Source organism: Giraffa tippelskirchi, chromosome 5 (assembly GCF_054371585.1).
Source record: "Giraffa tippelskirchi isolate mGirTip1 chromosome 5, T2T-mGirTip1v1.2.pri, whole genome shotgun sequence".
Lineage (NCBI taxonomy): Eukaryota > Metazoa > Chordata > Mammalia > Artiodactyla > Giraffidae > Giraffa > Giraffa tippelskirchi.
The window spans coordinates 74,024,326-74,046,940 of record NC_137279.1 but is presented as its reverse complement, the minus strand read 5'-3'; the positions used below and the strand labels follow the sequence as shown (position 1 = coordinate 74,046,940).

Below are 22,615 nucleotides of genomic sequence, written 5' to 3'. Positions count from 1 at the left end.
TTATTTGTCCAGGACACCTGGTAGCACTGAAGTATGTGGCTTAAAGTATTTTCATTAATTCAGGCCCATGTTTGGCTTTGGAGGTTAGGAAAATTAAGCCCTGAAATGGACATTTTGTTGTTAGAGAGAGAGAGTGGAATCCCCCACCTCCCTTCCCTCCCCTGCTTCTGGCTCTGATTGGGGTTTTTTTCTTGGGGAAAGTCCTGGTGGAGGGGTGGGGGCCATGGGAGGGCAGAGAAGGGACCTGGAAGGCTTTGAGAGAGGCCATTTGAGGTCCCCAGGCTGTTGCTCTCTGTTTCTTCCCCTCCCTGCTTCCTGTGTTTTCACAAGATGAAAGTGAAAGGATTAAATGTGGGTTTAATTTTTTCCCGCTATCCATCAGAGCATAAAATTTTCTGATTATGGAGTAAGAGGGGCTTGAATCCCAGGTACAGTCAAAAATGATTAATGCCACTTGTCTGCCAGCCTAATTAGACTTGGTAATGAACGTGTGTGTTCTCCTGATGACCCTGCAGAGTTATTAGGGGGAAGTGAATTGACATCTCCCCTCAGCTATGTGGGCTTGATCCTCTCTCTTCTCCCCAAGTTTACCAGTAAATTCAGCTGGCGCCAAGCCTGGCAGATAGGCCTTGTAGGGCAGGGGAAAGACAGCCCCCAGCTCTGCCTGGCTGCTGAGGGGACCCTGTAGCCCCGGGAAGCTGGCTGCAGCCTGAAGGCAGGAGCCAGGGGCTCAGAGAGCGGCTGAGACTCAGGGCAGGCCCGGTGCGGCTCTAAGAATGATACGCCCCGGAGGAATTCTTCACGGGTCCACAGTGCCTTTCCTCTGAGGAGCCTACAGCCTTTGCCTGCTGTGTCCACATTCATCCCAGAGCAGATTCACGAGGTCAGGACAGAGAGAAGGAGGCGCCCGTCCACCTGGTAGGGGCAGGGGAGCTTAGAGCCTCATGTTGGGCAAACCCGACCGGCCCTGAAGGTGGCCTGGACCAGCTCAGGCTGTCATGCCATTTCCTGCCTTTGGTCCACACCCAGCATCTGGGGGACCTCCGGCTGCTGCCCACGGGGCATCTCAGCCCTTGCCTCCCCAGGGCTCTCCCGCAGGGCGCTCCCGATCCTCACCCGTCAGCCCGCAGTGTCCCGGGAGAAGGAGCTGCGTTCTGCTCTGGCCCTGCCTGCTGAGACGCTGTGAAGGCTGCTGAGGCCTCATCAGAGGCCCTTCCTGGTGGCTGTCCTCCTCCGATGACTCAGTGAGCACCTTGGACAGGTGTTTGTGGCTGTGCAGAGCAGGCAGACGGGACATCCCTCCCCAAGGCCGGCTTCCCGCCTCTCAGAGGGCCTCACCCCACCCCACCGCCCCCCGGGGTCTGGGTCGCTTTCCCTTGGCTGGGTCGGGGAGTGCTGCAGGCAGCTGACGCTGGCAAGGCCAGCCCTGACCCGGGAGATGGTTGTGCCTTTAGTCACTTTCGGTTTTTCTCCAAGAGTTTTGGCAGCTTCTCCGTACATGTTCAGGGCCGGATCTCAGGGCTGGGAGGGGCTCTGGGCCAGCTTTTGGGCTTCGGTGGGGTGAGGGGATGACGGCAGGGAGGACGGCAGGCTCAGTCCCCTGGTAGAAGTGGAGTAAAAATTGGCCCCGGGGAGGACTCACAGGAGTGCTCCCCCAAGGTCAGCACCATCTTGACCTGGACCTGGGAGGTGATCTTGGGTGTTCTTGAAGGGTCCCCTGCCCCCTGCCAGTGTGGGCAAAGCCTGGCGGAGTCTGGGAGCCCTCCGCTGTGGGGTGTTGGCCACCGTGGCTGGCAGGTTCACGCAGGGCCTGTTCGAGCCTGCCTGTGGTTCCTGGCACGGAGAGCATTCTTGAGAGATGTACCCACAGGGAAAGCTGGGATGCTGGGCTCTCGTTTGCCTTGTTTGGAGAGGAAGGGGGAAGCGCGGCAGGGTCTGTCCTGGCATCAGCAGCTCCGTGCCCAGCCCCCTGGTGGAGAGCACTCTGTCCTGTGAGCCCTGACTGCTGTAGTGCCCCCAGATGTTCTGCAGGGTGTTCCGGCTCACCCCCATTCCCCTGGCCTCATTGAGGGCATCGGTGGGGTAGCGGGGCACGAACAGACGTTGTGTCGAGGGTTGGAAAGAGGGGTGGTGTTGAAAACTTCAAGCAGTTCCCATGTGTCACTGGGCGGGCAGGCAGGCAGGCAGGTAGCCGGGTATGTCTCTCGCCTGTGACCACAGTGAGGCTGGGTCGTGTTTACTGTTCAGCGGAGGGCCTGCAGGCCACCTTCTATTCCCCCTCCCTGTTTCTTGAACAAACATTTCCAGGGCGGAGCAGATCTTACTCAGACGTCTGCAGTGGCTGTTGGCTTAGGACTGCTAAAACATGAAAACTTGGCTTCTGTGTACCTTTCATAAATCAAACCACAGGTCCGCAAAAGTCAGGCCTGAAAGAACAGTGATGTTCTTTGCCCATTTTGTTTTTTTTTTTTAATCCTTTTGTGTTTTGTTTCTCCCGGATGCCGGATCTGGGAAAGAATCGTCATATTTGCTGAAGATGCAAATTGGTATTCCGTGAGTCTACAAAGATGGGGATATTCATGTGAAACAAGAAAGTACTGAGAATGGCCAAGGAACTGTGGGAGCAGAGATCAGTTTATCTCAGAGGTGACTTGGCCGCATCTAAAGTGTTTTCTTGCCTACTGGCTCTGCTGGGCCCAGCAGCACCCTTGAGAGACAGGCAGGGCTGGTTGGATCATGGTCATCTCACAGACCAGGAGACCCAGCATTCAGAGAGTCAACGGCTTCTCTGATGACCCAGAGGGTTAGCAGCAAAACCAGCACCAGAACCCAACAGAGTAGCATTTTGCCCCATGAGCTAATGTCACTGAACGTGCCAGTTAGTGGAGCTTCCTCTTTCACCTGCCAACAAATGCTGAAATGTCCCTAAGAAGAGATACAGAAAGAGAGAGAGGTGAGCCGAGGGGTGGGTAAGCCCTGTACAAGCTAGAGGATCAGTCAGGCTCTGGACAACTGAGAGCTGGCGGCCCTTCAGCCTGTCTTCAGGGTTTGCTTTCTAAATAGATTTTCAGCATGTGTAAATCATGAGGTCCTGAAAAAAAAGGTGACGTTTTTCTTCAATCTCAAGATAAAAGGAACAAGTGTGTCTGTCCCCACCACTACCCCACTAGTGTTAGGTGTGTGTAGGGGGGTGGGCGTGGACATGCAGGTTGAAGATCTTTTCCTGGAACAGAAAAGATCCTCCTTGCTGTGACCCAGCGTCAGAGTTCATGACACAGGATTGACCATGAACCTAAGAGAAATTAGGTTGTGTCTCAGAGGGGACAACTATGGGAAGAAGAGTTGGATTGGGACTGGAAAATAAACTGAGGTTTGTATTGTGGGCTTCCTCCCTGTCCCGGGCAATGATGTAGCTGAGTTGGGGACGGCAAAAAGCACCCCCCACCCCAACTCTGACAGTGTTTCTCCAGGTCAGGTTCATATTTGGGTGTCATCACTTACTTTCCTTGCTGACTTGGCGGAAGCTGTTTTTTCCATCTAAGTTAAATGGAAGCTGGAGGCTTTGTGGTTTCTGTTGAAACAATTATGTCCTTTCTGCAACTGAGGAAAGTATTAAAAATCCAAAGAAAACTCAGAGATGCCTTATTATTCAAATGGAACAAAAGATTCCAGCTGTAACTTGAGAGTTTTTAGAAAAAAGAGATTGAGCATACAGTATGTAAATGTCTCTTCTAGTGATGAAAGTTTTTAAAAGCAATCTGGAAGGACCTTTTTATAAATAGGTATATCAAGGTGAGAAATTTTTGCAACCCCAGCATGTAGGATGGTGAAGGGTGTTCCTCCAGATTATGTTGGCCTTGGCTGCACTCTTCGGCATGGTCAGAGGGTCAGTGCTTAGATGTTGGGGCAGCAAGAGGTCACTGTGTTCCTCCTAAAATATCGCTACAGTAGACAACCTATCCAAGTTTTCAAAAGATCAGGAGTGAGGATTCTAGAACCTTCCAAAGAACTGTCTGGCTTCTCAGCCAGTTCTTTCCTGCTGGCTTACCCAGTGACTTAACCTGTCCACAAAACATCTCTGTGATGAGGAAACGGGGAAGTGAGATCAGTGCCTCCTCAAGCCCAAGTGGGGCATTCAGGAGGGATTTTCCCCCATGACACATGACTCACGATTTAAAATTCCCCCGGCATGTGCATGTCCTCTTCTCTGAGCATGACAGTGGGAATGCCACCCTTGTCTGTCCTTAGCCAGGCGGGAGAGCCTGGGTCCTTGTGAAGATCTTACGTCCCAGTGGGGCCAGGAACCTGGGCTCCAGCCTCGCACGGTGAGCTGCTATCATCTCAGGACCTGGACTCACTTGTGAGGCTTGTCTATGCAGAGCTGCTGGGTAAACTTGTTGTTTAGTCGCTATTGTGTCTGACTCTCTTGCAACCCCATGGACTATAGCCCAACAGGTTCCTCTGTCCATGGAATTCTCCCAGCAAGAATACTGGAGTGAGCAGTCATTCCCTTCTCCAGGGGATCTTCCCGACCCAGGGATCGAACCCAGGTCTCCTGCATTGGCAGGTGGATTCTTCACCACTGAGCCACCAGGGAAGCTGCTGGGTAAACTAGAGGATCACAAAAAAGACCATTAGCAGCCCAGTCCCCCATGAGGAAGCATTAGGGAGAAACAACCAGTGTCCCAGCCCGAGGAAGGGGGCATTTGGGGACATCTCTGTATTAAATAGATGACTTATAAACTATGTGCCTTATTGTTCCTGCACCAAGTGCTGAGGGCCTCAGCAGGGAGGGGTGGTCTAGCTGAGTCCTCCTGGCCAGAGCTCCTGTGAGGGGGCAGGTGCAGTTTAGGTTTGTTCTACCATTTTCTCCTCTCGGTGGCCAGAGGACCTTGCCTCTGGGATATGATGCCATTCAGCGTTCTCTGTGGCCTGGGGAAGAACCACAGCATAAAGGGGTGGGAGCAGGTTGGTGGCTGCACGAGGGCCCACGGAACTCTCAGCTGAACTCGTGAACCTTTCTGGACTCAGCCCACAGAGGTGTAAGTGCAGCTTCCTTGGTCCTCTGGGGTCGCTCTCCTTTGGTTGAAGGAGAGCGCCCCCCTTCATGTGAAGCAGGGCCCTGCCGGCGGCTGGTGGGTGAGTTCTGCAGTCTCTGGGCAGCACAGGAGCAGGACCCCTCTCCCTGGTCTTCCTAGAAGGTTCTGCCATCTGTCCACCTCTAATCGCCCACCTTGCCCAGGTGACAGCCCGTCTGGGGACTTCTCCCCCAGGACTTGGGTGCTTCTGCGAGTCATGTTGAGGGGACACCCTATGAACCCCATGTTAGGGCAAGAGAACAACAGCTCTGCCTCTCCATGCATGTGTGCTTGCCTACTCAGTCGTTTCAGTCGTGTCTGACTCTGCAACCCCATGGACTGCAGCCCGCCAGGCCCCTCTGTCCGTGGGATTCTCCAGGCAAGGATACTGGAGTGGGTTGCTGTCTCCTCCTTCAGGGGACCTTCCCCACCCAGGGATTGAACCCGAGTCTCTTACCTCTCCTTCATTGGCAGACAGGTTCTTTACCACTAGCACTGCCTGGGAAGCCCTCTGCCTCTTCACGGGAGACTGTTCTCTTTCTCCCTCCAATTCCTGTCGCCTCTTCTCTGCTCCGGTATTTGCTCTCAGATAAGTGGTCTGACCCTCTTAAGGCAACACCGCTTCCTAGGGGCCCTGGCAGCTGAGAGCTCTTCCCCCACTCCAGGCTTAGCCTGGGAGGATGTGAATTAGCCGGTTGTCCCTTAGGAACCTGTGCAGCTGGTAAAGCATTATTAATCCGACATCCCCAAAGAGATCCATTAACGAGTTCCTGGGTTGGGCACCCGCGTGAGGTAACCGATCATTCCTGTCGTCTGCTGAAACTTTGGAGACGTTGATTTTTCAGATTCACAGGCGCTCCTGAGAAGCGAGGCACGGGGCGGGCTCTTTCTGCAGCCTGTTTGGGGGCATGTTTATCTTATCAAGCTAAAAGCCCCAGGAATAGAAAGTTTTCCGCTGAGGGGAGGTGGAGGGGATGGGACCTCAGCTGGGAAGAAGGCATCTGTCCGGCTGGGCTGCTGCTGGCCCGGGTCCCCGGTGCCCTGGCCTGCCTTCGGAGGAGCAGGGAGGCTGGGTTGATTGCAGCAAAGCCTGGCTCACACAAGGCCTGGAGTCCTCCTGGGCCAGTGGCTCCCGCTTCATCGCTCTGTCTCTGACACCAGGCCTGGAGAGAAGCTAGTGATCCGCCCGCAGCCCAGCGGGATGACTGAGGGCCGGGTGGAGGAGGCGGCCTCTGCCTGCTTCGGAACCATCACCTTGCGACTCCAGCGCCTCTTCCACAGGCTCCCCAAGGGCCACTGGGGGTCCCTAAAGCCCCAGGCCCTTCAGGGGTTCCGCCCTGACACCCGGCTGGCTGGAGGTAGGTCCGGGTCACTCCAGCTGGGGGTGTTCAGGAGTAGGGGGGCCAGGCTAGCGGCCTTCTCCCTGGGGAAGGCCATGAGGGAGCCCCTGGACGCCTGGTATTTCATGCTGAGCTCAGCACCCCTCCTTGGCCCTCCTGACTCCCGGGGACCAACATTCAGATGCTGCCAACCTGCCAGGTTTAGGCGGGACTTCAGAAGTCCAGGTTGGCTGTGGGTTTTAGCAGCTTTTCCTTGACTGAGCATGAGAGCCAAGCAGTCACCCCAATCCAGTCCCTGAATGGGTGGAATACAGACGGGCATCTTGAGTGACCCCTCTTTTCCATTTCTGGGCATCCTGTGGCTCCCAGGGGCATCACACCTTGCCAAGCTGCTGAGTTGGCCTTCTCAGGACCCCGGGGCAGTGAAATTTCCTAGCCAAGGCTTCTCACCTGCATGGTTAGTGGAGGTGCCTTTCAGGGGCTGGAGGCTGCAGGGTGGAACACGGCTGGACAGGAGCCGCAGCCCTGCCGTGACTGGCTGCAGACACCTCCCGCAGCACGAACTGGGGTGAGAGCCGTCCTCGCTGGGGAAGGGTAACGGGACGGAGTAGCTGAGTGGAAGATGAGGAGGAGAGACTGTAGCAATTCAAAGTTTCATGGGATCGGAGATCATCGACTCTTTTTTTTTTTCTTCAAACAAAGGAGGCAAAGGGCAAAACAAGCTGGTGGCCGATCCAGGACTGGGACTGGGCACCTGCCTTCCAGTCTAGCCTTCTGCCTGCTGGAGCAGACTAGTTACTCTATCTTGCATTTCTGCAGCTCTCTTCTGCTAAAGATCCAAGGGATTTGTGTTTATCTGGGTTTTTTATTTGTTTGTTTTAAATATCATTTATTCCATCCAGATCTCTATATGCTGAGGGTGGGAAAGCGGTGATTCTGTTTCACAGATGAGATGGCCCACAGAAGTCAGGCCTCTGGCCGAGGGTCAGAGCCACGCGGTCAGGCCAGAAACTCCTCCCTGACGGGTTCTGCTCATCTTCCTGGCCTCTAGCTGCCTCTCTTTGATGGCTGGATCTTTGGTACCCATAAGCTTTCCCCTTTGTCTCCATGCTGTTCTCTCACACATTCAGGCACAGGTAGGCATCTGGGTGGATCACAACACTGAGCCTTAGGGACAGAACTAAACTGAAAGATCGTCTCTGAGCTCAATTTGTGAAAGCATTTAAAAGATCGCATGATCTTAGCTGTGGAAAATCTGATTTTCCTGATTACAGTTTTACGGCTTAAAAAGTGAGAATTTTAATTCCCTAGATCTCATCCCTATTTGGAGACAAATACTATTCAGCCAGCCTAAATGATTTATCCTCATCAATAGCCTAATACACACTGTGACCCTCAGAGAGAGGATGGCTGAAGACCGAGTTTGTCAATTTAAATGTTCATTTGTGTCTTCCCATCCACCCTCTTCCCTCCACCCCCACTTACGAATTATTCAACAGAGCATCTCCTTGCTCTTTTGCTCTTCAGCCCAAAGAGCTATAGATTTAATGGAACCAATCAGGCCTGGAGTGGCAAGCATTGAGGTCAGGGCAGATATGGCACTGCAGCTACGGCTTGTTCGACTTGTGTCAGCATTTGGTTAGATTGACTGGAAGAGGAGGGGCGAGACAGGACGCGCAGAGATGGCGGGAATGGTGGACAGTGGAAGGCTGCAGCTCCGTGAGCGACCTGTAATGTAGCGTTTAAGGGAAGGGGCTTGGAGCCAGGCCAGCTTCATTTTAACCTTACTGAAGTACAGTTGATTTACAATGTTGTGTTTAATTTCTGCTGTACAGCAAAGTGACTCAATTATACAGACACACACACATATATACATGTTATTTTCCATTACAGTTTGTCACAGGATAGTGAGTATAGTTCCCTGTGCTATACGGTAGGACCTTGTTTATCCATCCTGTGCATAACAGTTTGTACCTGCTTACCCCAAACTCTCATCCGTCCTTCCCTCCCACGCCGTCCCTCCCCCTTGGGAACCACAAGTCTGTTCTCTATATTTGTATGTCTGTTTCTTTTTCATAGGTATATTAGTTTGTGTCATCTTTTAGAGTCCACATATAAATGATATCATATGGTATCTGTCTTTTTCTGACTTACTTTGATTAGTACAACATGATAATCTCTAGATCTACTCATGAGGCAGGCCCAAATGAGTCTGGACCTTGGATACTGAGTGGGAGGGCCTTCCTTGTACAGGTTAACCTCTCTGAGCCTCAGTTTTTCCCAGCATTAAATGAAGCCAAGGATCCCCACCTCCGGCTGGTGTTATATGGGTTAAATATGACCTCAGCAGAAACCAGTTGACATGATGCTGGTCACACAGCAGACCCCTCACCAGCAACTGCTCCCAGAAAGACTTTTAGCAATGACTCACCCTGGGTCATCTGTACCAGCCTCCAACATACTGGGCCAAGGTGGGCCACTCACATCTCAGTAAAAGAGATAGGGTTTGAAGATTTGCCCAGACAGAAGTAGAGGAAGGCCATGAAACTATTAAACACCTTCTCTGGAAAAATTCCTATCATTGAATTTATCATGCCACTTAACAGACAGGGCTGGATTAGCCCACTGGGCATCCTTAGAAGCAGAGCAGGTGTGTTGCCAAGGAGCAAGTCATAGATCATTATAAAAGGCTGCTCAGGGGTCAGCAGGATGGTGGTCCTGGCTACAGGGATACAGCTGTAAAGAAGGCATTGTGTGCCTCCTGCAGAGAGGGCCTCAGATGTAATCTATTTACTTTTCTCCTCCTGCAAAAGCCTTCTTTCACCCAGTTGGTTGGTGATTGGCACTCTGAAATCGAATGACATCAGAGCAAGTGTGGAAAACCCAGTTGGCCTCAGCAGCCTGGCTGTCCCGTGAGGCTGAGCCTCTGCTCCTGGCCTCCTATGACCTCCCGGCGCTCAGATCAGGCATGCCTGTGTGCAGACACCTGCGCATGCTTTCACACCTGCACACCTGTGGAAGCTTTAGCCCCTGCCCTGCGGCCTGCCAATGCCTAGGCATGGCTTCTCGCGAAGCTCTTTGGCTGTCCTTATCTCTGGGGTCTGTGGAACACTACCAAAAATATACTCAAGCTTAGCAAGAGGCCAGGTGGCCTTTTGCCCCTTCTCAGAGATGGTATCTGCTTTAAAAACAAAAGCAAAAAACCAAAAAACCTCTCAAACTCCTCCATGTTACGTCTGCCCCTCGCTGCTGGGCCCATGCCTTGTCTCTCCCAGCTGCCCAGGCTCCTGCACGTGTCCCAGGGATGGGGCCCTGAGCCCTGGAGGGGGGACCCCACCTACTTCGTCTCTCCTACACCCAGAGCAGAGTGACACATGCCTGGAGGAAGCAGAGGCCCCTTCTGAGCTGCCCGGAGCTGAGATGGCATCGGCAGCTCCACACTGGCTTTAGTTTTCGTGGGCTTGTTGCTGTTTCTTAAATCACCTTAAACCCAACTATCCACAGTGGTATTTTTATAAAAAAAAATTTTATTGGAGTATGATTGGTTTACAATATTGTGTTAGTTTCTGCTGTAAAACAAAGTGAATCAGTTATACATGTATCCATTCCACTCTTTTTAAAGTTCTTTTCCCATATAGGTCATTACAGAGTATTGAGAAGAGTTCTCTGTGCTAATCAGTAGGTCCTTATTACTTATGTATTTTAAAAACATTTTATTTATTTATTTATCTGGCTCCACTGAGTTTTAGTTGCGGCATGCGGGATCTAGCTCGTCCCCCAGGGATCGAACCCAGGGCGCCCTGCCCTCAGAGGGTGGAGTCTTGGCCACTGGACCATCAGGGAAGTCCCAGTTCTCTCTTATGTACAGGAGTCTGTGCATGCCAATCCCCACCTCCCGATTTATCCCTCCTGCCCCACCCCTGGCTTCCTCCTTGGTAACCATGTTTGTTTTCTACATCTGTGACTCTCTGCTTTGTAAATAGGTTCATTTGTACCATTTTTTTAGATTCTGCCTATAAGTGATATCATATGATATTTATCTGTTTCTGTCTGACTTATTTCATTCAGTATGACAATCTCTAGATCCATCCATGTTGCTATAAATGGCAGTATTTTGTTCTTTCCTATAGCTATCTACAGTGTTTTAAACAAATTTTTTAAGTGCTTTGGAAATAAGATTTATCTTTTCCTGTGATGACAATCAAAACAGGATTTTAATAGCTGTATTAAAAATATATGTGTATATATTCAAAGTTATATATATATATGTATACTCCTTTTATATCCTTATATGTATATATATACATATATATATGTATATATATACTTTTCCTTTTACACAAGTTTTTGTATAAAACCAGCTGTCCTTTGGAGCAATACTTAACCTTGGTAGGCCCCTAATAAATGCATGCGTGCACACATGGAAAACTGACTAGTAATTAGGTAGATGTGGAAAGACAGGAGACATACTTGTCATAAAAAGATTTAACTCTGTCCCTCAGAGTATGTCTGTCCTGATGGGTGTGTGTACTTTAATTGTCACAGATCAAAAATTGTGCTGTAAAAAAAAAAAATTGTGCCATGTCTTTGCACGTCTGTCTGCATGGCCACACCCTATTCAAACCAAATTCAACTTGGACCTTTTTGGATATGGTGTCAGACGGTCCAGATGACAAGCCTCCTACAGACGTGAGAAATGAGGTTCATTTGGCTTTCCCACCTCACATCATTTACTTGTATGTTTTACCAAAGTCTGTGGCCTCCTGCAATTATTGGCCAAGGGGGGATTTTCAGAGATGCTCCGTGACGTTGCACTGAGGGCCTGCAAACTCACCTACCTCTGTCTTCTCTACCCACATTTCCTCCTGATCATCATTTTTGTGTGTAAGACCCCAGTACTACAGCATTAGAAGTCCAATAAAAAGGGCACATCTCTTTAAGATGCTTGAGGCATCATTGGCAAACATAATGCATACAAAATATAATACCACCCTGGTGGCTCAGACGGTAAAGCGTCTGCCTACAGTGCGGGAGACCTGGGTTCGATCCCTGGGTTGGGAAGATCCCATGGAGAAGGAAATGTCAATTCACTCCAGTACTCTTGCCTGGAAAATCACATGGACGGAGGAGCGTGATAGGATACAGTCCACGGGGTCGCAGAGTCAGACACCACTGAGAAACCAAAAATTTCAGTCAACCGAAAGATTGATTAAAATTAAAAATAGTTTTGCTGTTGTAAAAAGACTGAATCAATTTAAAAGTGGAGTTAATTTTAGATAGCCATGTGATCTATACTTTTGACAGAATGTAAATACTGTAAACACTGGAAGTGTAAATAATGTGGTATAGTGAAAATCAGGGGGTGGGGACAGAGTTGACAGGAGGGAGAGTTCTAGCGCAGTCCTGGCAGGGAGTTAGTTAATGCGATCAAAACATGAAGCATGAATTGTTAAAAGTGGACTCAACCCTATGAAACTTGTTTGTGATTTTAAATACATATACACATCCACACAGGGCTTCCCAGGTGGCACTAGTGGTAACGTAGCTGCCTGCCGATGCAGGAGATGTGAGAGATGCAGGTTCGATCCATGGGTTGGGAAGATCTGCTGGCAGCCTGCTCCAGTGTTCTTGCCTGGAGAATCCCATGGACAGTGGAGCCTGGAGGGCTGCAGTCCACGGGGTGGCAAAGAGTCAGACACGACTGAAGCAACGCAGCATGGACACACACGTGCAGACATCCACAGGAGGCAGGATGGAGGGAACGCTTCAGGGTATAGCACCCCCAAAGAGCTAAGTGGCATGAAACAGACCACATGGGCAGGTGTCCTGGGGTCAGGCCCTGGCCCCCGCCTCACGGCCTGACCCCCCTCGCTCCTGCAACTTCCATCTGAACTTGCCGTGAACCATCTTGCCCCCACCCCCTCCACGGGCCCCTCCCAGAACACCCCCACCCGACACACTTGGCCTGTTCTGACCACAGCGCTTGCCCTTTGTTGGGGCTTTCAGCCTAGGGATGTGTGGTTGTGTTGCAGACAGATGAATAATGGGCCTGCCCAAGAGGCACACCCACCCACACCCACCCACGTGGGACGGGATCGTGCCTCTGCAGGCCGGCCTGGGTGCCAAGCTGGGGAAGAGGGTGCAGGGGACACGCCAAGCCTGCTTGGAGCTGTGACCACCGAGAAGCCAGGCTCAGGGAAAGAGCAACTGCCCCGTTAGACCCAGGGACCAAGGCCCCAGGGAGGAATTGTAAATATCTGCTTTGGCTCCTGAGCAACAACTCAGAGGAATGCTTTGCCTTTCCCTTCAGTACAAAAGGGCGGCTTGAGAGTGCACACGTCACCCCTCCAGCCCTGCCGCACGCGCCCTCGATGCGTCACTTGGAAGGAGGGGGTGGCCCAGGGTCTTGATGTGGCATTGTGTCCTCAACTCATCCCAGGCTCTTTGCATCACCCCCGGCGCCTTCGCTCCCTTGACCTGCTTGACCCGGGGCCCTGCTTTCCACGAAGCCTGCTCATCCCAACTGCATTTTACGTGGGGACGCAACATCCCATCCAGACTTGAGCGTGTTCAGGAGCATTCCCTCATGGCTCTTTGACAACATCCCAGTGCCGCCAGCCACCTGTATCTCCTGTCCGTGGGAGGGCTGGCATCTCTAACCGAGAACACAGGCCTGACTTCCAGGCCGATCCTACCAAGACAGTGCCCTCCCTTTTGGCTTCCTGGCTTGCATTCCGGCACAGTCTGTAAGGTGCGTGTGTATGTGTGTGTGTAGCTGGGGCTGTGTGGTGTGAGAAGGCAGCTGTGTGTCTCCAGGCCCTCCAGGCTGGGGTCGGGGGTGCTGGGTGCCCTCAGCAGTGGCCTGTCCTCTGAAACAAGGAACTGCATTGTATGGCCTTGAGGGCCCTGGGGTTCCAGTTTCCTCCTGGAAACGTGAAGATGCAGACATCCTGAGCGGCAGGCCTGACCCCCGGAGTGGGGAGTTTCCATTCTCTTGCTGCCAGCCTCACGAGAAGTTCAACCAGGAGTATGAAAAATGTAGAGACTGTGTTGATTCTAGCAGTGGCCACAGATCTCCAAGGCTGACAGATCCGTCCGCCTCTCTCCCTCCCCTCTGTCCAGCACTACCCATCCTCTTGTGACTCTGCCTCACTCCCTGGGCCACCAGAAGCGGTGCTGGAGGGAGGTGGGGCAGGTAGAGGAACTTAAGGACAGGAGAGTTGCATGATTCGTCTTACCTAATACATTGGAAGAGGACCCCAAACTGAGAGATTTGAAGACTGGCAACCTGCCTGCCAGTGCAGGAGACATAGATGTAGGTTCGATCCCTGGGTCAGGAAGATCCCCTGGAGGAGGGCATGGCAACCCACTCCAGTTTGCTTGCCTGGGAAATCCCGGGGACAGAGGAGCCTGATGGACTACAGTCCATAGGATCACAGAGTCAGACATGACTGAAGCAACTTGGCATGCAGGTATGCGTGCACATACATCATGCACTGAGTCAACAGGAATCCTGGTTCCCAGACTCAGGAGTCCCAGTGTTGAAAGTGACAGCTGCCGTCTGTTGGGCATCTGCTATGTGCGGGCACTGTGGGGTGCTTTACACACTCTAATTTTGGCAACAAAGCTGCAGGTAAGGAGGATATCATTAGTTCCATTGTGCAGATGAGGAAACTGTGACATCTCGTAACCAATGAGAAGCAGAGCGCGCATCCAGACCCTGATCTGTGTAGCTCTGGAGGCCAGATTTTGTGCACTTCAAAACTGATTGAGTGTTTTGCTGTTCACACCCTTTCTCAAGGACCTCTATCATGCACATTAAACAGTGTCCTTCAAGGGGCCACACGGCTTGCCTGAGAATCTCTGACTTACAGCTGCCGAGTGGGAGCACTTTGGTGCTCCAGGCATGTGTCCATTGCTTGCTGCTCTTCTGCCATCCTCATCTTTGCATGTGATGTGGCAGTTGGCTCTGTTTGGGTGTCACAGGAAGCGGAGCTGCAGAGCCTGGGACTCTGAACAGGGAGGGTGGAGAGTCCACTGCTCGTGGGGCTTGACCTTGACTGAGGAGCTGGCCTCTCTGGTACTCAGCGAGGAGCTCAGTGCCAGGATTTCTGGCTGTTGCCCCAGTAGCTCCTAATCTCCCAGGGATGAAGGGACTGTGGATGCAGAAGCAGGCCAGAATGGCCTGGTGGGCTGGGCCTCAAGCCGTGAACTGGCACCTCCCAGGACAAGGCAGAGGCCTTGGAGAGGGGCGTTCTTGCTGCTACCTGCCAGCGCAGAGGAAGAAGCACTGCTCGCCCACATCACTAGACCCCATGCTCTCTTCTGGCCTTGGGTCATCCTAACCCCCATCCCTCATGAAGCCCATCCCCTGGCGTCAAGTAGTGCGGAGTAGGGAGGACCAAGAGCAGGTGGAGGGGACAGTTTACCAGAAAGTAGGGCTACTGAAAAGCAGCAAGGTGTGATGGATTTCCACACCCAATTTTGCCACTCACTAGCCATGAGGGTCTCAAGAAGTCTCTTAACCATTCCAAGCCTCAGTTTCCTCATTTCTAAAATAGGAATGTGTGCATTAGTTGCTTAGTCCTGTCCAACTCTTTGCAACCCCATAGACTGTAGCCCACCAGTACCCCCTGTCCATGGGATTCTCCAGGCAAAAACACTAGAGTGGTTGCCATTTCCTTCTCCAAAAGGAACTATAGAAAGAAAGAAAGTGAAGTCACTCAGTCGTGTCTGACTTTTTGTGACCCCGTGGACTGTAGCCTACCAGGCTCCTCCATCCATGGAGTTCTCCAGGCAAGAATCCTGGAGTGGGTTGCCATTTCCTTCTCCACTAAAATAGGAGTAGAACAGTGGGACTGGAAACTTCTGTCCACATGTAAACCCGCATGCAGATGTTTATAGCAGCTTTATCCATGCCTCCAACACTTGGAAGCAACCAAGATGTCCTTCATAGGCGAATGCCTAAAGAAACTGCAGTATATCCAGACAATGGAATAACATTCAGAATTTAAAAGAGATGAAAAGACATGGAGGTACCTTAAATGCATATTCCTAAGTGAAAGGAGCCGGTCTGAAAAGGCTGTGGAGTGTGTGTGACATTCTGGAAAAGACAAGATGACAGAGGCAGTAAAAACAAATCAGTGGTTACCAAGGATTAGCGAGGAGGAAGGGATGGATAGGCAGAGCACAGAGATACTTAGGGTGGTGAAACTACGCTGTGAGACACTGCCATGGTGGATGCATGTCGTTATCCATTTGTCCAAACCCGCGGGATGCACAGCACCAGAAGCGGACCCTGACATAAACGGTGGACTCAGGGTGACCGTGACCGCTCAGCACGGGCTCATCAGCTGTAACCATTGGGCCACTCAGACGGGGGATGTTAGTAAGGGGAGGCTATGCATGTCTGGGGGCAGTGGGTACTCAGGAACTCTCTATATACTTCTGCTCAATTTGCTGTGAACCTAAAACTGCTCTAAAGAATAAAGTCTGATAGGGATATAAACATATCATGCATGCATAGTATTGATAATGTGGAAGCATGTATATGAAGTGTCTGGCACATTGGAGGTAGTGAATAATGGTAGTTGCTGTCATCACAGTGTGGGTCCGGGATTTTTCTTTGTTCATTTTTTGGTGGTATTTTTTCCATTAGTAAAGAATATAGATTCAATTTAAAAAATTCAAAAACAAAATTTAGGAACTATAAAGAGGAAAAACAGTTGAAATCTCATTACTCAGAGCAAACATATCACCTTCCAGATTTCTCTCTGTGCATAATGTATATGTAGGTATGTGTATGTTTTTATATAACCAGGACCATAAAACAGAACCTTTTTTCTCTTTCAATGATATACTTGTGGACCTCTTTCCAAACTGATCAATATGAATCTACATCATCTTATGTAATGGCTAAATAGTATTTCATTTTAAAATATAACTGTAATTGGCCCCCTGTAGATGGATATGGGGTATTTCTAGTATTTTGTTGCCATGAACAACTGTGTGATGAACCTTTTTTTGGAGACATATATAGAGACAGATAAATACATATTCCTGCAGGAAACTGTTACCACCAAGAAGGCAAGAACCTTCTCATGTACCCACATCCTCTTTAATACTAAAAGCAACCAATTTTGGTTAACAACTTTCTCTTCTGAAACTATAGCAAGATTTTAGAAGTTCAAATATTGAAGGGGCTGGGTAGGAATGCAGGGAGGAGAGACAGGCAGGCGGAGGTGCCTGTCTGAGGTGGGGAGGGTTGCCCCTCTCCAGGCTCCATGAACAGCTGGCGCCTCACCTGTGCGGGGGCTTGAGGCTGGGGGCATCCTCTGCTCAGCCTGGGGAGGGGGCTCAGTGGGGGTCTGAGGGACTTCCCAGGTGGCTCTGTAGTAAAGAACCTGCCAGCCAGCGCAGGAGGTGTGGGTTCAGTTCCTGGGTCAGGAAGACCCTCTGGAGGAGGAATAGGCAACCCACTCCAGTATTCTTGCCTGGAGAATCCCGTGGACAGAGGAGCCTGGAGGGTCACAAAGAGTCACGCAGGGGCACATGTGAGGATGCATCCAGGCCTTTGTGTCAGGACTCAGTGGGTCTGGGGGAGGTCAGGGCACACTGATGCGAGGAACACAGACGGGCTTCTGGGATGAGGATGCCAGGGGCTGTGACTGCTGGGGAGGCTGACTTGGATTTTAGCTGGTTAATAAAAATAGTTAATATTTATTGATCTCTTAGTTTGTGTCAGGTGTTGTATTGTGATTTACATAATTACCTCATTTAATGCTCTTAGCAGCTCTGTAAAGCAGGTACTTACTCTAAGTCCACCCTCTTTCCATTTCCCCATAGCACAGGACAGGTCCCAAGGAGAACGGGGGGAAGTGGTTAATTTGTTCCAAGGCTGACCTTGTCCAGGAAGGCCCGGGGTACCCAGGGGACAGACACAGAGCTCCTGGACTCAGAGGCTGCTACGCTTCCCCACGGGCCTCGGAAGTGGCTCTGGTCACGGGGTGAGAAGCTGCTCTTCACTGACCTGGGAGTGACCGCTGGGGAGGCCTGTGGGCACGCTGTAACCCAACTCTGTGTCCTGGGAGCCTGCCTGCCTTCACCCCACATCCCGGCTCTGACTGGGGGAGGGAGAGTGAAGCGGACCACTCCTGCTGTCTTGAGATCTTGCATACAAGCCTGGGATGAAAGGGCCTGAAGGGTTCCTTATCAACAGAATGCATCTGGTTGAGAAAAATTAACCTCTTTGTAGGCCTGTGTGCCTGTGTGCCTGTGTGCGTGTGCGTGTGCGTGTGCGTGTGTGTGTGTGTGCATTTGGCCACTGGGATCAGGCAAGAACTAACTTTGGCAACCCTGGGGACTAAAGGGAGGTTTGTAGCTTTTGCATCTTGGAAAACAATCTCCAAAATGTTCCAGGCGGAGTTCACCTCCTCCAGGCTCAAGTGGAAGAAAGATGCATCTTGGGACTAGCTTGACATGGCCTCTGGACCTGACCCCCTCGCTGGGGACGATGCTTTGGTATGACCTTCAGGGACCCAGAAGGCCAGGAGCAGGGCTGGTGGGAGGTGGCGGAGGTCCCGGCCTTGGCTCAGCTCTCCACGTCCTGCTTCCTGTGCCAGGCTGCCGCTGACCTCTGGGGTCTGTGAGGAACCCCCTCTGTTTGAGACTGAGGGCTCTGGGGTTCTTAATACTGCTCAGGGTTTGTGTTATGGGTTGAATTATATCCGCCACACCTAAAAACATATTGAAGTTCTCATCATAGTACATCAGAACGTGAACTTGTTTGGAAACAAGGTAGTAGCAAGCATAATTACTTAGGAAGAGGTCTGGCTCAGACCGTAAAGAATATGCCTGCAATGTGGGGGACCTGGGTTCGATCCCTGGGTCAGGAAGATCCCCTGGAGGAGGGTACGGCAACCTACTTCAGTATTGTTGCCTGGAGAATCCCCATGGTCAGAGGAGCCTGGAGCGCTACAGCCCATGGGGTCGCAAAGAGTCAGACACGACTGAGCGACTAGGCACAGCACAGGAAGAGGTCATGCTCCAGTAGGAGTGTCCCCTAACCCAATACGACTGGCGTCACGTGAAGGTGACCAGATGCAGACAGAGCACACGGGGACAGCAGGCCCTTGGGACCTGTCCTGTGCTATGGGGAAATGGAAAGAGGCTGGACTTAGAGATGGAGGCAGAGCTTGCAGTCCTGCAACTATAGGCTGAGGGACACCAGAGATCCTACCAGCAATCTTCCAGAAGCTGGGAAAAGGCAAGGAAGGGTCCTCCCGCAGTCTTTAGGAGGAGCATGACCCTCCTGACAATTTGATTTCAGACTTCTAGCCTCCAGAACTGAGAGAAAATAAATTTCGGTTCTAAGTCACCTGGTCGGTGGTGCTTTGTTAGAGCAGCAAGGAAACCAGAACAGCCTGGGTCTGAGGGGGCCCAGGAGCCCTTCTCCATCCGGGCACACGGGCTGCTCCCAGAAGAAGGGCCCCTCTCAGGGTGCGTCTCCATCTTGCCTTCTGTCTCGGGGGAGAGATGGCCTGTGCGGGCTGAAGTGCTGGGTCCCGCTGGAACACAACGCTGCCTTTGCAGCCTCGTGAGTGTCCACACTCAGAGCACTGGGGCCTGCTGGCTGTGGCTGGCGGGGTCCGCTTCTGGTGCGGAGAAGGACCTGAGGACTCTGACTTCATCTCTGCTGGCCTCAAAGCCCTGGGCTTAGCATTTCCAGGGGCCAGGAAATATCAAGACGTGCTTTGGTGGTTTTGCTCCAGTCTGTGATTACATGGTCTGATGGAATAGACTCATTGGTGCTCAAGTGTGCTTTTTATAAGATCCCAAACCACTCCTCCTGGACTCTTCTGTTCCCTGGCTCTGTCCAGGTCGCATCAGACCCATAATAAAAAAGAAATCTTTCTGTGGTTTTGGTGCTCTTTTCAGAGTGTGTGTGTCAGTGAGAGACAGACAGACAGACGTGGAGAGACGGAGGTGCACAGGTGGACACAGAGTGCCCGAGTTGGCAGGGCGCAGCTGAAAGAAGAGACTGCAGGGCTGCATCCTGTCTCCAGATGCTCTCGCCTTTGGGAGCCAGTAGCAGCCCTCCCTCGGGGCAGAGCTGGCGGGCTCCCACCGGCTGGCAGCCCCGGAGCATTCTTCACGCTCTGAGCCAGCCAGGAGCCGCACAGGTGTGTCCCAGCAGCGCAGCCCGGAACAAGGCTTCTCTGTGTGGGCGCTGGCCTCGGGGCTTCCTTATCAAAGCGCCAGCATTTCTGGGCAGCGGAGACTCAGCCTGCACACCCTCCCCCTGCCTTCCACCCTGCTGGGGGTGAGGTCGTCCTCACCCTGGGCAGAGATGTCCTCTGGGGGCCCAGGAATGCATGGGGGCGCTGGGAGGGGTGTGGTGTGTGGCCCTGAGCGGGCCCATGCAGCCCCTGTGCAGGTGAGAAAGCTTCCCTGGAGCAGGGCCGGGAAGGCTCTGAGGGAGGCGGCGTCGCGGTGGGCTGCGTCTGGTGGGCCTGGCCTGCAGGCACAGGGGAAGCGAGCAGCTGGGCTCCTGAGTGCCATCCCGGAGGGTGCTCGGGGCTTCAGAGCGTGGAGTCAGAAGGCAGCAGGGTTCTGGAATCCCCAGGTGCTACGCTGTGGCATCAACAGCAGAAACTGTACAAGGAGCGTGGTCCCTGCGCTCATCTTTGGGAATGGAAGAGAACGTAGTGGCTGCAAGAGAGTGGTGGTCTCAATCCGAAACCCCCCCGAGAGCCTGGGGAGAAGAAGAGACCCACCTCCACCACCAGCCCCAGGCAGAGCGCTTAAGCAGCTTTAAGAAGACGGCCAAGGACTCCCCTGGAGGCCCAGCAGTTAGGAATCCTCCTTGCAGTGCAGGAGACGTGGGTTCAATCCCCGGCTGGGGGATGAGGATCCCGCATCCCTGGGACGAGTGCCACAACCACTGACGCTGGCATGCCGTATGTAGAGAGTCTGCGTGCCTCAACAAAACATCCCACAGGACGCAAGGAAGACCCTGAGTGCCACAGTAAGGCCCGACACAACCAAATAAGTCATTGCACATAAAACCTGACACAACCAAATAAGTTCTTAATAAAAAAAATTTTTTTTAAAAGAAGGCGGTCCACATGTGCTGAGGTTCTGGAGCTTGTTCAAAGGGAGGAGGCTGAGCCCTCATCAATCAGAAGTTTTCCTCGTCTCCAGGTTATCCAGACGAGCCCAGGCTGCCATGTCCCCCTCCACACTCCGACTTCACCATCGGGCAGGCTTCTCACGGACACTGTAGCTGCCTCCCCCAGCCGGGCCTTCCCGCTGAGCTGCGGCTCCTGCAGGACAGGTGCCCCCGGCAGGCCCAGCAGATGCTGTGGGAGCCAGCCTCAGATTGAGACATTGCTCGTGGGTGTGTGCTCACTTCTCTTGCTGCCAACCTTTTTCACTCCCATTCTCCACACACACCCCCTTCCCTCACTGGTCCCAGCCTCGCTGCCTCCTGCCCTCTTCAGCTTCACCCTTCTGCCCAGGAGGTTCCAGAGAGGCAGGCGGAGGCTGCTCACAGCCCTGGCTCAGCCAGTGAGCTGTGTGTCATTGGGCACCTCGCTTTACCTCTCTGAGCCTCAGCTTCTCTATCTCTAAGGTATTCCCCAACGCTCTTCTCAACTCTGGGCATTATGTCTTACTTCCGTGGAGGTGACGTTGTTTAGGAAATAAAGGTGAGGTTTCCCCCGAGGCACCTAGTTCGGGATGCTGTCTGTAGGCTGTGTCAGCCGGGTTAGAGAAGCTGACACATTTCTAGATGGGGTAGGGTCAGAGACAGGTGACAGCCCTTCCTGTTGATGATAATGCCTTTGTCCCTGGCGGCACCTTTAATTTGTTAAGACCTCCCCTGTAACTAAAAACATCCTTGTGCACTGAGTGAGGCAGTTACTACCTATACTTTACAGACGGCAAAACAAGGCCCAGAAAGTTAAGTCCTTCCGCAGGGATCTGTGACCCCTGACGATTAACAGAAATTAGTAGAGAGCATGCCAGCCTGAAGGCAGATGACCTAAGAGAAAGTCAGCAAAGTCCCTGGGCCCCACTTTCCCGTCTGTAAAGTAGCAGTGATAACCGTCTCAGGGCCATGCGGCTTGCTTCCTGCCAGCTGCCTGCCTTGCGTTGCAATCACGGTGGACATGATGGAGTCGCCCAAGGCACGCATCAACGCCAGCATGCTAGCTCAGTTCACCAAAAAGCCAGTGAGCTTCATAGGAAGGCTGGAGAAGATTCATCCCACTGGGAAAATGTTTATTCTTTCTCATGGTGAAGGAAGAAATGGAACTACTGAGTTGATGGAGCCTCTTGAAGAAATCTCTGGAATCGTGGAAGTAGTTGGAAGAGTAACTGCCAAGGCAACCATTGTGTGTGCATCTTATGTCCAGTTTAAAGAAGATAATCATCCTTTTGATCTTGGACTTTACAATGAGGCTGTGGAGATTACCCATGAGTTCCCTCAGTTTTTTCCTTTGGCGGTTGTGCAGTATGGTTGAACTTGATGAATTTTTATGATTGCCAGTGAGCTACACTGAAGACTATTAAAGGAGGCCCCTGATATTTGAAGGAGCAATTCCTGTGATTTTTAATATTTAATTTGTTCTCTTCTTAATTTCATTTACCTAACTTTATTAGACATTCCAGTGTGCCATTTCTGACAGAACTGGCTTATTGACAGTTCTCACCTAAGTTCCTAATCCGCCTGTGGTTCTCCCCTCCAGACTGTAAATTCACCTGCCACCCCGAGTGCCGCAGCCTGATCCAACTGGACTGCACTCGGCAGAACGGCACCTCCCGGGACAGACCGTCTCCAGAGAGCACCCTCGCTGGGACCTTCAGCCAGGTAGGCAGCATGGACCGTGGGGTTTGACCTCTGAGGGCTCCAGGCTCCCCTCACCCCCACGAGCTCTGGTGAGCGGGAGGTGCACGAGTGTTCCTTGTTCGCCGGATGTTGGGGTCCTGTTCTTGCCAGATGAGGTCCAGAGACACACTCAGATTCTTCACCCACTTCTGATTGGGGGGGGGTGGGGATTCACCACCAAAGCAACCCTCCGATGCACTGAGTGTCCTGCAACTCAGCTCCACTCTGGCACTTTCTGTGCCCCGCCCCACCACCACTCCAGACACCGATCACAAGGCCATGCTGTCGCCTGTGCCCCTGATCCACTG

The 22,615-nt window shown here is 52.1% G+C and overlaps 1 protein-coding gene and 1 pseudogene across 2 annotated transcripts in view; both read left to right on the top strand.

Moving 5' to 3' along the window:
- The window catches only part of RASSF5 (Ras association domain family member 5), a 73,136-nt gene that overhangs the window by 4,784 nt on the left and 45,737 nt on the right, over positions 1-22,615 (top strand). For both annotated transcript variants that reach the window (XM_081493275.1, XM_081493274.1), the window contains exon 2: positions 22,168-22,289. In XM_081493275.1, the coding sequence (XP_081349401.1) occupies positions 22,168-22,289 (122 nt within the window). The remainder of the gene's footprint in view (positions 1-22,167; positions 22,290-22,615) is intronic.
- On the top strand, positions 20,372-22,009 carry LOC145507482 (replication protein A 14 kDa subunit pseudogene; annotated as a pseudogene).